The sequence below is a fragment of the Misgurnus anguillicaudatus genome, chromosome 23, assembly GCF_027580225.2.
Source record: "Misgurnus anguillicaudatus chromosome 23, ASM2758022v2, whole genome shotgun sequence".
Lineage (NCBI taxonomy): Eukaryota > Metazoa > Chordata > Actinopteri > Cypriniformes > Cobitidae > Misgurnus > Misgurnus anguillicaudatus.
In genome coordinates this window covers 6,232,650-6,247,143 of record NC_073359.2, presented here as the reverse complement: position 1 = coordinate 6,247,143, position 14,494 = coordinate 6,232,650, and the positions used below count along the sequence as shown (strand labels likewise).

Sequence of the window (14,494 nt, the reverse complement as noted above, 5' to 3'; positions counted from 1 at the left end):
TGCATAAATTGCATAAATGTCCCGCGTATTCCATCGCATTTTTTTAAGAAAACGTGCCGCAAGATCAAGGATTTTTTGCCCGCAACAATCACTTTTCTGGAAGGACTGTCAAATGAAAAAGAGTGTAAAATTAATAAATATTTTTTGCTTCAGTTTTTTATAAATTGGGTAATCTAGTGGATAATCGCGGTATTACAGACTACCATAAAAACTCATCAGGAAAACATGTTTTTCATGAAAATGTTTTCTCTTAACTGACGAGATAACTCGTTAATGGCGAGAAATGAGTTAATAGCTCCAGTCATGTAAACTTTCTGCGATTACAACATCTTTCTGCGTTTTGGTCTTTGTTTGTAATAACATAAGAGTAGTCTGTTTTTTCGCACACTTATAGTTTATTTCACTCGTACATGTACGCAGACGTTCGACGCATGCAACAAAATGCAATGCATCTCCTAGGCTACATACTACATTTTCCTGTCTGGGTTTTAAAAATCCGATGCGGGTACAGTACACGAGCACTCTTCTGATGACGCGTACACATAAAAAATTGACTATACTTAAAAGAAAAAAACTGACATTAACTCATTCACCGCCATAACTCGTCAATTATGAGTTAATATTTAACTAATAAATATGCCTTTCTGGACGAATTTCAAAGTGAAAGTGTAATACCGCTTTTATCCACTGGATGGAGACAAACCGAATTGATCAAAAACGGAAGTTAAAAAGATTTAATGATTATTTTAACTGCCTTTATGTTTGATAGTCATTCTGAGTCTGATCTCTAACATAAATTCCTTTACAAAAACGCAATTTTTTAAGCGTTTTGCTCAAAATGTTGTATTTTTGAAGAGAAATATCCATATTTCAGTGGTTAAATTAAGTGGAAAAAGTAAATATATAATGAAATGTTTTTTCCCCATTTTGTTTGTTTGTTTATTTGTTTATTGTTTGTTTGAAAGCAGAGGGTGTGTTCTTTCATTTGATATAATTTGTATGTTTATATATTTATAGAAGATAAATTTTCCTGCAAGGAATTTTGTGAAACTTTTGTTAAAATCACAAAAATGCCGGTGGGCAACTTTTCTCAAAAAGGCTGGCGGTGAATGAGTTAAGATCTTTTTTGTGATATTTCTATTTTATGTGATTATAGAAATGTGAATGCATTTAACTTAAGAGCACATATAAATGAGTAAAAACTTGGTTACAGCTGTATCTATTGATGCAAGGTCAAGTGAGAGAGGATTGTGGGTAGGCTCCTACACTTTGCGTGTGGGGGGCCGTAAACGTCTCAGGGCCCGAGGGATCTGTTGGCTGTCCGACTCAGTCTGGTAGAAAAACATCCGTATCAGATCATCCAAGAGTATCCAGGTAGGAAGACATAGCAACCTCTGATAAAGAGAAATTTGCATTGAAAAAAGTCTGTATAATCCACAAATCACTTTTATATTAATCGTAAACTGACAAACATAGCTAATATTAGCAAATCAGGATGTACGAAAAAGAGAAGTAACGAAAAAGAGAACTATTGGTTTTCCTGGTAATTCAACATGACATTGTTTGCACTGCATAGATTACAATTCTCAAAGCACATATAAATACACAACTCCCACCAGCACATTATGACCATGATACAACCAAAAAACATTTACGAAACGTCGACACTGACTCACCTTCATGTAATTATTGAGCTCGGGGATTCTGCTCTCTGCGATCTCCTTTTTGTTTCCCATAAACACTTTGCCTGTGGCAAAACAAATGAAGAAACATACTCAAAACTAATTAGTTCATAAACCAAACAATCAAAAGCTAGCCAGGGGTTTTGCGTTAAATATTAATATCCCCCTTTAATTAGCACTGAGCACAATAGGAGCTCAAATATTACGGTAAATTGCTTTCTCTTTGTTCGAAATTTCACCCAGTGGTATTTTTTTTATAATGCGAAGAAAGGTTTGTTAGCACCAACAAATGTTATTATCTTGCACAACAATATGAATTCCCATAAAAACTGTGATTACACAAACAAACCGAAACGTTTTAATGGACACTCAATAAATACCTTTTTAATTTCTCTTCCTCTCTTAAATAAATGTCTTTGTTTCTCAAATTCCTCTTTTTGACTCAATATATCTTTCTTCTTCCAACGGCTGGGGTTTCCCATAAGTTTCATTATAAACTTTCCCTCAGATGACCCATTAAAGGGACAGTTCAGCCAAAAATGAAAATGTTGTCATCATTTACTCACTCTCATGTTGTTACAAACCTGTATAAATTTCCTTGTTAAGAAAGATATTTTGAGCAATGTTTGAAACCAACCGATCATGACCCCATTCACTTCCACAGTATTATTTTTCCTTTTATGGAAGTAAATGCGGCTCGTGATCGGTTTGGTTACAAACATTGCTCAAAATATCTTCCTGTCTGTAGAAATTTATTACACATTACACATTAAAAAATCTATTGTCTCGAATAAAGTCCAGTGTCTGTAATATAATGGGGTTTAATTTAACTTCAATCTTATGGAGGCAGACAGGACGCTTTAAAGACGCCCTAATGTAAAGTCACCCAACTGCTGAATCCCGTCTGTTCCTTACGTGACCTAAATCAAATAGTAGGTAGTGTGACAAAGACCAACCTCTCCTTCCTGCTAAATTCAATTATATGTGTACTTTTGGTCAAAGACAGAGGAGGAGAGAGAGTTAAAGATGATTAAAAAGGGATGAGAAAAGAGGTTGTAGAGGTTAAAGACGCATCAAGAAAGAAAACCACGTTGAACCTGCTATAAGTGTTGAAAACTGTAAAAGACATTTCATAGGAAATGAAAATGTCAGACAATTGAATAAAACAAACAATACAATAGATTTACACCATAAAATCATATTTTGCCAAGGATACAGTATTTTACTGTAAATTTACATGCATACACTGTAAACCATTTAATATGTTTTTAAAGGTTTAATGTTTTCGAAGCTTTGATTGTGTTTACGCGCACAATATAACTTGTGTTCATGTGTCATCTGTACAAAAACGCAGTATTTTTCACATAATTTTGACTATGAAGTCCCTCCTTTAGAAATACACTCACCTAAAGGATTATTAGGAACACCATACTAATAATGTGTTTGACACCCTTTCGCCTTCAGAACTGCTTTAATTCTACATGGCATTGATTCAACAAGGTGCTGTAAGCATTCTTTAGAAATGTTGGCCCATATTGATAGGTTAGCATCTTGCAGTTGATGAAGATTTGTGGGATGCACATCCAGGGCACGAAGCTCCCGTTCCACCACATCCCAAAGATGCTCTATTGGGTTGAGATCTGGTGACTGTGGGGGCCATTTTAGTACAGTGAACTCATTGTCATGTTCAAGAAACCAATTTGAAATGATTCGAGCTTTTTGACATGGTGCATTATCCTGCTGGAAGTAGCCATCAGAGGATGGTGGTCATAAACGGATGGAGTTGGTCAAAAACAATGCTCAGGTAGGCCGTGGCATTTAAACGATGCCCAATTGGCACTAAGGGGCCTAAAGTGTGCCAAGAAAACATCCCACACACCATAATACCACCACCACCAACCTGCACAGTGGTAACAAGGCATGATGGATCCATGTTCTCATTCTGTTTACGCCAAATTCTGACTCTCATTATCTGAATGTCTCAACAGAAATCGAGACTCATCAGACCAGGCAACATTTTTCCAGTCTTCAACTGTCCAATTTTGTTGAGCTTGTGCAAATTGTAGCCTCTTTTTTCTATTTGTATTGGAGATAAGTGGTACCCGGTGGGGTCTTCTGCTGTTGTAGCCCATCCGCCTCAAGGTTATGCAAGTTGCAGCTTCACAAATGCTTTGCTGCATACCTCGGTTGTAACGAGTTGTTATTTCAGTCAAAGCCGCTCTTCTATCAGCTTGAATCAGTCGGCCCATTCTCCTCTGACCTCTAGCATCAACAAGGCATTTTCGCCCACATGACTGCCGCATACTGGATGTTTTTCCCTTTTCACACCATTCTTTGTAAACCCTAGAAATGGTTGTGCGTGAAAATCCCAGTAACTGAGCAGATTGTGAAATACTCAGACAGGCCCGTCTGGCACCAACAACCATGCCACGCTCAAAATTGCTTAAATGACATTTCTTTCCCATTCTGACATTCAGTTTGGAGTTAAGGAGATAGTCTTGACCAGGACCACCCCCCTAAATCCATTGAAGCAACTGACATGTGATTGGTTAATTAGATAATTGCATTAATGAGAAATTGAACAGGTGTTCCTAATAATCCTTTAGGTGAGTGTATAAAGCCCTACCTATTCAAGTGTTTGGCCATTCTCTTTAGCTCATTCCCCGCAAGCGTTTCTTTTTTTATTATCTGCCAGCATTTTCACAAAAGTTTCACCGTGCCGCCGTTATTATTTACAATGCGTGGAATGGTGCGCTGAGCGGATGTATTGCCTTCTGCAGAAAAGGAGGATTGGCGTTTATTGCGTTTTGGAAAAAGGGAGAAAAGATGACAGAATAAAACGGTGGATATTGCGTAAAAATTAAAGATTTAATTTTAAATACTGACCTGATACAATACTGATTTTGGCGGAAACTCATTTTTATCACGTTTTGGAACCATATCACTTGGCAGTGAACTTTGAGCTTAATAACTTTTAAGCGTATTATTTATGCTCTAACAGCAACATAACACACTAAATAAAGCTTGAAAAATGTGATCACAAAAAAAAAACGTCAGCTTTAATGAAACAATTTTTCTTTAAAATAAAAAATGTATACAGTATGGGACCATTGTGAGCAGTCTTTGTAAGCAGCTGATGTAAGAAAAAGGAAGCAGAAAACAATTTGAATGGACAGTCAGTGCTGTCAGTACTGTGGCAATGATGTCAAAAGGATAAAAACGGTTTCACTCCTAACAACTGAAATGTTGTCATTAACTTCTCTTTCCTTGTTTTTCTTTTTCTATCCATTACAATGACGTACTGGGCCGGTTAATTTGTAACTTTTTGGGAAACACTGTCATAACCTCAAAGCCTTTGACTTTTGATGAACACAATCGATGTTTACAGTAACTATAGATGTTGAATAAAGTTTAGTGCATTTCTTTAGGGAGTGATCCATTATTATTTTGAGATCTGTCCTTCAAAACTAGCGTCTCAGCTTCGTCTGTTGTTGTTTTTTAATGTCTTCTTTGGTGTCTTTGAGCTGTTTTGTGATATCATGGCTAACGTCTCGTAACTTATGAAGAAACATCGGCAAGCTTCTCTAACTCTCTCGTGTGGCTGAGTTCCAACACCATTCCGCGCAGTCAACGACGGGGTCAACTCTCACCCTAATCTTACAGGCGGTACTTCTTTCCTCTTTTTTCGCTTTAGAGCTTATTTCTTCCATATTTTCAAGGAAACATGTGTTTATGATCATTACTTTCCATGATTCATGACCCCATGAATCATTGACTTGAGCAATTCACTTTACCTTCGCCGAATGCATACGTTTATGGTGTCATTTATAACATCATTGTGTGAAGGTTTACAGAAACCAATTCTGGACAACTAGGACAACTGATCTACTCCTTCTAGTGTACATTATTTCTGATAAATAAATAACCAGTAAATTACCTTAGTTCAAATAATAGCTAAAGTGTATCAACTACTACACTGAGCTAACGTTACTGTGTAAAATTTAATTTAATTTAATGTTAGCTACGAATCCTTGAAGTATTGCCTGGCTGCCAAATCTCTCTTTGCACAGCGGTGATCAATGCTTGCCGTCTCCCCTCGTCTTTATGAATCCAAATCTTTTTATTTTCGACGAGGTATTTGTTCCAGAGGTCAGATCAGCCAGAACGATAAACAAACCGTAAATTAACTTCGGGCCGGACAATGCACATGCGTCCAAAGAAAAAGTCTATAACTATATTAGCGGCCGTCCACACAAGAACAATAATGATGGCTTTATATGACCTGTTGCTTTACGTTTTCAATGCCGATGCTTTTTCTGAAGCCTAAAGGTGCCCTCAACGCTGACATGCAAAATATATCATGCCAGCTCACTCATAATATATTAATTAGGGCTGTCAATAGATTAAAAAAATTAATCTAGATTAATCGCATGATTTCATGAGTTAACTGCGATTAATCGCAAATTAATCGCACATTTTTATCCATTCTAAATTTACCCTAATTTAACACTTTTCAGATTTTTAATATTCTAATCATATATACATATATAGATGCTTTATGCAAATGTATGTTAACAACAGCCTGTTTACATTTTAACAGAATCACCAGCCATTGTTTTGTATATGAATTTTCCTTTCAGAAGATTTTTCTTTCTCCATTTTTGTTTGCTGCTGCATCATTTGTGACCTGTGCTGGCAAGTTGAGTCGGAATTAGCAAATTTTAAAAAAATAGTTGTTCATATTTTGACATTCTCTATTAAAACATAGAACAATGCATGATTTGTTGAAATATAACAAAATATGACAGAACTACACGTGTTTGAAGTTGAAAGAGTCAAATTACCACAAACATTTCCACATCCATACATTATAGTACCACATCAATACCTTAAAATCACTGGTAAAACTAATAGATTTAGCACACACAAAGCAAAAACATCATCAATGTATGTTCAACTTTTTTTCCTTTTGTTTGATTGACATTGAGACAGACTGCTTAAAATCTAAGTGATCTAATATAATGTTACACATCAGATAGTTTTACCCAACAGTTAACCAAACATTTACTTAAAACATAACAGATTATATAGCCTACCTGCGTGAATTCTTATCAAAACAGATATTTGTAAAACTGTAATTTTGTGTAGATGTCTATATATCCGGGTCGCGCACTCGCGCGTCTGTGTGCACGCGCTTCAGATATCAGTCAGTCAGCGTGAGGGGATCGCTTTTGAGTCTTGTCGCTCTTAATAACTCTTTAACATTAATCAGGTACCGAACTTTATCTCTCTTAATGACTCTTTTAACATCAAGCAAGTCCTGCAGTCTATTTTCTAAGTCATGCATAAAAGCGAAACCAAAATGAATTGAGACGCATCTTTGTATTAGATTAAGCATTAGGAGGACGGTAACGTTTCACCTCTCAGACGTATAAATAAAGATCATATCAGATGTCCAACGAGCATTTAGAGCATTGGATTTGGTAGACAATTGGGTTAATGTTCTTATTTCTATGAAAAGCTTTTAGTAATTTAGAGAGAGTGACATTTGTGTGCGTCTCTGTTTATTCAACTATGGGCTGGACCAAGGGTCAAACAGAAATTGTGCGTTGCGTTAATCTCCGTTAATAAAATTAGTGGCGTTAAAATGAATTTGCGTTAACGCGTTATTAACGCGTTAATTTTGACAGCCCTAATATTAATATTATAAAAATAAGTATTATATTCTTCTTAACTATTCCCAACTGCTATTGTGTTTAATTCGGACATTATAACCCATGTCACAATCAACAACGGCCAAACAACATTCAGGATTCAGCCAGAGATTGTATTTGGCAGTATGTTCGGCAGATTTGGCATCTATCGGCTAAAAAATTGCTTCAAAACTGATACCAATGATAGTGTTTTTTCATTGTTGTAGTTGTAAACTCCACAATCAATTCCCAGCTAGCAATTTTGGCTAAAACGAGGCAAAATTTGGGCTGTCAGTGAAAGTCTAAGAGACGTCTTACCATAGCTCAAGAATAGACGATGCGTATATGTTTAAAAAAAATGAAAGCAAACACCTCGAACACCTGTTAACTTTGCTTAAATGATGAAATATACTTATCCAAGTTTTTTGGGAAAAAATGGCATGTAACCAAAATCAAGGTTATTTAGGGTAGAACTGGATTACTCTTGTGTCTTGGTTTTTGCTTGCTGGGTTAAAATGGTTTTGAAACCTATATTTTTATAGTTATTCTTATGTGCATAGTGGGAACGGCCTTTAGTAAGTCTAGCTCATAGACTGTAAAAAAAGATGGACGACGCCTGTTCGCTCTCTTCCATTGGTGAAAAGTGAAGCCGCCATATGGCGCTGACATCTTGGGTCTTGAGTCTGCGCAGTAGCGATTTCGGGACCAGTCATGCGCAGTAGAGAGCAGGAAGTGAAGCCGCAAATCAAAACCCCGCCCTCGCTCTCGTAGAATGCGCATATCACAGCTGTCAATCATGACGTGACACCACTGTTTTTATATCATTAAATAACTAACTAAACACAAACCTATTTTAAAAACAAACATTTGAATGTACATCAGCGTGATAAAAACTACAGTGAATGACAGAAACCAGCTTCGGAAAAAAGATAATTGAAGTATAATTTTTTTTTTTTTTGGTCTCAAGTCCCATTGAATAACATGGGGAGGCGGGGTTTATGACCTATACTGGGACCAGTCACTGGGGGGCGATCGAGACGTTTTGGCTTCACTTTTCAGCTTCAGTAGATATACAGTCCGTGTTGCCAACTATTTTCAATGGAATGTACAGCCTTATCTCACGAGAAATCGTACATATTTTACGAGTTGGCTAATTCGTATCAATTCATACGCAGTTAGTCCAAATCGTACTATTCTCATGAATAAAACAACATGGAAACCAAACCCCGCACCTAACCCTAACGTCACAGGGGTCAAGGCAAATCGTACCAAAACTTTTTGAATTGATACGTATTAGCCAACTCGTAAAGTATGTAACAAATTCTCGTGAGATAGCGTTGGAGTAGCTGTAGCTTGGTTGGAAAGTTGCTAGATTACGTCATTAGCATACCAGTGACGTCATCACATTGTATTTACATTGGCAATTCATATCCGTTTTATGTTTCTCTTACTCTCTGAACTGTCACAAATTGCACTTTAATACACCAAAATGGCTAAAAAGTTGGGGTGCACCGATAAATGCCGATATACACTAATAATACGTGGCCGATAACTATTCTGAATCGCACAGCCGATATTATTCACGCTATTTCATGTACCATATTACGGCTTTTGATCAGTAAGTCCTTATCGATCTGAAATCACTGTTAGTTTGAGTCGTTTATAACATGCATTTGAAAAAGCAACGCTCGTCAAACATAATCATTAGACATATTCTTTATTATCATGAAAATACCTGAAAAGGTTTGAAGAACAGCAATATAAATATATCCTTAAGACATTTCCTGGAGCTGCGTGTCATAGCTGCGTGTTTATGGTTCTACGTATGCAGCGCATATTGAGTTTCTGCATGAGAGCGCCCTCTGGCTTTTGGATGTAGCAAAATTTTACTATAATTCATTGAGTAGCATAGCAAGCATCATCGGCCGATATATCGGTGCACCCCTACTAAAAAGGTATTGTCGTTAGTATATTATCTGCTTCTGTTTTCAGAAAACGAAACAAGTGTGTATGTTCATGTTTATATATCCAAACAATCCAGTTTAAAAAGCAAACAATACGCTGATAAACGCCGTTTTGTAGGTATGCTGTTCATAAACGCGTCAGCTCCGTGTAGTTTGATCAGAATGTGAAATAAATATTTGACTTAATTAGTACACATGAATATAACGAAACTACAGATGTCAAAACCAGAATTTTCGTCAGACTTCCTCTTAAAAAAGAAAAGTGTGTCTGCAGAACAAGATTTACAGTAGCACTTTCAAGAGAAGTGACAAATTGATTTAGATGCAGTGTTTACTCCATGTGGCCTGTGGGGCTGAACATAATTTCCCCAGAGCTCTACTACATTACTGTTATGTAGTTGTGCAGTAGCTGACTGATCACAGACCTGGCAGGTTCGGTAGCTGGCAGCCGTAATATCCCGGCTGGGCTTCGTACTTCAGCAACAAGCTCTCGTGCAGAGCGTAGAACTGGCGGTACCTCCTGTAGATCAGGTACTTACTGTTGCCCTTGGTCTTCACCTCGATCACAAACCTCTGCAAAGATACATCAAAGACTGAGTACAAAACTTGATCACAGAGCAACTTACAACAGGGTTCAAACCTGAAAACTTACTATGACCTGCACAGATTTAATTAAAAAAGCTCAACCATAACACATAACACAAAAACTTTTCACAGTTATCTTAAAGCATCACAACTTTTAAGGTTGTATGTCACTTTAAAATATGCAAACATATTGACATTAAGAGTAAATATATAAAGCATCTGAATGTCCTAGGGCAGTGTTTCTCAACCCTGGTCCTCAAGGACCCCTGTCCAGAATGTTTTAGATGTCTCCTTAATTAACACACCTGATTTAAATTATTAGCTTGATAGGGAGACATTCTGGAAGGAGGCTGGTTCAGGTGTTTTAAATAAGGAGACATCTAAAACTTTCTGGAAGGGGGTCCTTGAGGACCAGGGTTGAGAAACACTGTCCTAGGGGAAACGTACATAGTAAACAATGAATCCTTTCTTCTCCTCGACATCAGCAATGGTCGCAGTGACCGGAATGTTGTCCGGGAGTTGATCGAAATCACTGTGAAGTGAATTATAAAGATCATTGGAGACAAATATCACAAATTATGAGATTTGTGGTTCATACATTGCAAAAGCAAAATGAATAAAGTAGAACAGTGTATAGCATAGCATAGCATAGTATGCACTGTATAGACTATACATACTGTATATGTACTACATCATTTACTGAAAGAGCATACTATCTTGAGTCAAATGTTATATACTACTGTTTAAAATAGTATGGAGTGTACACTGTTTAGTGCACAGAATTTAGTAAGCCAGCATTCCAGTGAACATCCATATGAATAGTATAGTACAGTAGTATGATACTAGAATAGTATAGAACAGCATAGCAACCTATAGCATAGTAGAACGGTATATATGGTTCAGTAACAGTGCACTGTAGTATATCATAATACAGTGTAGTAAACTATACTATACTATATAAACACAATAGTACAGTACACTACAGTGCAGTAGACCTATACATTATGTAAGGGATAATGTATAGGCAGCAGGTTGTTATCACTGGCAACTGGCCAATCAGAATCAAGCATTTTAGAGTGCCGTGTAATAAGGTTTTATTTTAGTAGAAGTGTAATAACAATGGTTAGTGGCAGATTGATAATCATTTGTATTACCATGTTTTTAATACAAATATCATGGTTACCCTACTGAAAAATCCAGCTAAGACCAGCAGAAGCTGGTAGCTGGTTTAAGGTGGAAGTAGGTGGGTTAAGATGGTCCTCGCAGGCTAGCTGGTCTTTCAGCCTGACCAGCTTAGTCCTGCTAGACCAGCTTATAAACCAAGCTGGGAGACCAGCTAAAACCAGCTCACCAGCTTATGTTAGTCTTTCAGTAGGGCGGTTATTGGTTTTAAGAATGTTTATAAAGGTTTTGATCCACTTGAAATTTTAACTAGTGTACATTGTAGTAATATGTAGTAGTAGTCTATATTGAATTGATGAACTGAAGTAAATAATGTAGTATACTTTAATATGCACTATAAAAAGGTTCAAAAATACCATACCCTACTGAAAAATCCAGATAAGAGCAGCATAAGCTGGTGAGCTGGTTTTACCTGGTCTCCTAGCTTGGTTTTAGCTGGTTTTGCTGGTGTGGCAAGCTGGTCTAGCTGTGTTTTGGTCGCATATTAAGCTGGTAAGGCTGGAAGACCAGCTGACACACCAACTTTGCCAGCCTGGGAGGACCAGCTTAAACCAGCTACACGTACAAAAATAAATCATGGTTTTATTACAGTTAAAACAAAAAAAAACATGGTAACTATAGTAAATCCATGGTAACCACAAAATAACCATGGTTTTGAAAAACCAAAGTTAAACTTTGGTTAGTGTATTAAAACCATGGTTTTGCTGATAGTAATCATTACACCAAAAAAAACATGGTTACTACACTCTTACCACAATAAAACCATGGTTAATTTTCGTAAGGGTACTGCCACCTTAAACCAGCTACCAGCTTATGCCGGTCTTAGCTGGATTTTTCTGTACCCTACTGAAAAATCTGGCTAAAACCAGCATATGATGCTAAGCTGGTTTTAGCTGGTCTCCCAGCTTGGTTCTAGCTGGATTTGCTAGTGTAGCAAGCTGGTCTAGCTGTGTTTTGATCACTTTTTAAGCTGGTCTGGCTGGACTTAGCTGGTCAGACAGGCTGGGAGGACCAGCTTAAATCAGCTATTGACACCTTAAACCAGCAAAAACAGCAATCAGCTTATGCTGGATTTTTCAGTAGAGACTGCTTGAAAAAATACTGTATACTTTCCCTACTGAAAAATCCAGCTAAGACCAGCATAAGCTGGTGAGCTGGTTTTAGCTGGTCTCCCTGCTTGGTTTTAGCTGGTATTGCTGGTATAGCTTGACCAGCTTTGCCAGGCTGGAAGGACCATCTTAGACCAGCTACCGCCATCTACCTTAAACAAGCTAAAACCAGCTACCAGCTTATGCTGGTCTTTGCTGGATTTTTCAGTAGGGTTAGTTATAACTATGGTGAACTAGAAAATTGTAGTATACTGTGGTATATTATACGAACTATTATACTTTGTTAATGTACACTAGTCAACATTCCAGGTGGATAAAAACCTTTATAACATTGTCTTAAAAACAATAACCGTTCTTGTCATAGGACAACTTTGATGAACTTCGTAGGCTAGTTGAATTGATAAACTGAAGTAAATAATGTAGTATACTTTAATATGTACTTAAGAACGGTTCAAAACACCATATATTTATAAAGTATGCTACAATTTTCCTCATAGTATGCGACAGTGATACAGTTTTGGCGCAAACTATTGTAAACAAACACGTGCTACTGTACTCATACAGTACGACAACACACAATTTGTAAAACAGGAATGGCGATTTATAATAAATGAAAGTAAACAGATGATGAAAACACGCGACCGCTCACCTTTCATCTCTCAGCTGTTGCGGGAGAGACATGCTGGGCACGAGGCTATGACTTCAGCTCCCGGTTCTTCAAACGGACAGATAGACAGACGAAGACGGAGACAGAGACAGAGAGAGAGATAGACGGAGACAAAAGAAAGATTTGAGCAAAAGTGGAAGTGAAGCTTCTGGTGGTTTTCTGAGGCGGGTTACAATTACGTTAAAGTTGCTCACACAGCACAGAGGAACTGAAAAAAATCCAACGAGCAGGTGCTTTACAGTACACACACGGTTCAACAAAAAAGGAGGGTTAAACAGAAGGATTTTAAGAAAGAAAGAAATCAAGATGATATCAACCACTGAATTCTTTCTGTTTCAGTTCGTCGATCTGGCAGTACGGTTTAATTCGTGGTATGAGAGGAATTCAGAATTCAGATCAGTAGCCTATTATAGTAGCACATCAGATGGCATGCATGAATGAAAACATACGGTGTTAGTATTAAATAAACTATAGTAAAATGACTAGATTAGCCTATATCAGCCCAAATATTTTTATCAGTTCCTGAACGCCATTATAGTCATAATATACTACAGTATGCTACAATTTACTATAGTAAATACGAAATATATATTTATTAGATTTTTTTTGTTCATCTTGTTAACAAGTCATGGCTGGTCTTGTAAATTATTCATTAATGCACAATATTTCTTAAAATATTTGTCTTTATAAAGCAAAAACAGACTAAATATGAAACTAAGTGCAGTGTAGTATAATGAGTAACCGCTAGGTGGCAGCAAACAGAACAGACAACATGCAAGAGTCACATTGACCATTAAACCTAATCTCATCTTGTTTAAACCTGTTTATATTTACCAAATATATTTAATCATTTATTTGGTATTAATAATCATTTATTAAATCATTGTTTTATCTAATAAACTATATTTACTGTACTGTAACTTTGCCAAAGGCTGTAAGTCTGTAAATAGTTCTTGAATGTTAACCATGTCATGGCAGTTTTAATACAAGAGATCATACGTACAAAGACACGGACATGTTTACATTTTAGCTCAAGGTCACAGCTTCCTTTTAGCTTTAGGGATGTGTGCGTGCGTGCATGCATGTGTGTGTGAGAGAGAGATTTCACATTGACATTTCAGCGAGAAAGCAATAGTGTCACAATCTTAATCCAAAGCCATGTTGTCTGTCCTGCTCTGAACTACACATACATGTTCCTATGTTACATACATTCCTATGTTTACCGATAACACATATGTAACAATGAAAGAAGGAAAGTGAAAGCCTTGAACAACAGAGATATTGTTTTCCATACGGTGCCAATACGTAGAATAGAAGTTAAAGGTTTGGGAACAGCGTTTGATGTTGTTTGTAAAATTGTCACATGCATCTTAAAGAAAATTTCTTAAATAAGACATTTTGTTATTGTTGAATAATAACAACAATACTAGTTGCATTAAACCAGACAGCCAAACTTATACTTATACTTATAATACTTATAAACTAATACTTTCAATATCTCAGTAATATCACATGTGAGGTCTCAGCAGTGTCTGAAACCGTCCTCAGAATCGCCAAGACACTGAAATCTAATAGAAACATCAGAGAAAAGGTCTTACACAGACATTTCTTC

At 36.8% G+C, this 14,494-nt stretch overlaps 1 protein-coding gene across 1 annotated transcript in view; it reads right to left on the bottom strand.

Moving 5' to 3' along the window:
* Nucleotides 1–13,011, bottom strand: part of ncf4 (neutrophil cytosolic factor 4) — a 44,816-nt gene extending 31,805 nt beyond the window's left edge. Inside the window, exons 1-5 of the mRNA XM_055217605.2 lie at nt 12,865–13,011; nt 10,372–10,456; nt 9,765–9,912; nt 1,677–1,747; nt 1,267–1,394 (exon numbers count right to left, since the gene is read on the bottom strand). Coding sequence (XP_055073580.1) covers nt 1,267–1,394; nt 1,677–1,747; nt 9,765–9,912; nt 10,372–10,456; nt 12,865–12,896 — 464 coding nt within the window. The 5' untranslated portion in view covers nt 12,897–13,011. The remainder of the gene's footprint in view (nt 1–1,266; nt 1,395–1,676; nt 1,748–9,764; nt 9,913–10,371; nt 10,457–12,864) is intronic.
* Between the last annotated feature and the right edge of the window lie 1,483 nt (nt 13,012–14,494).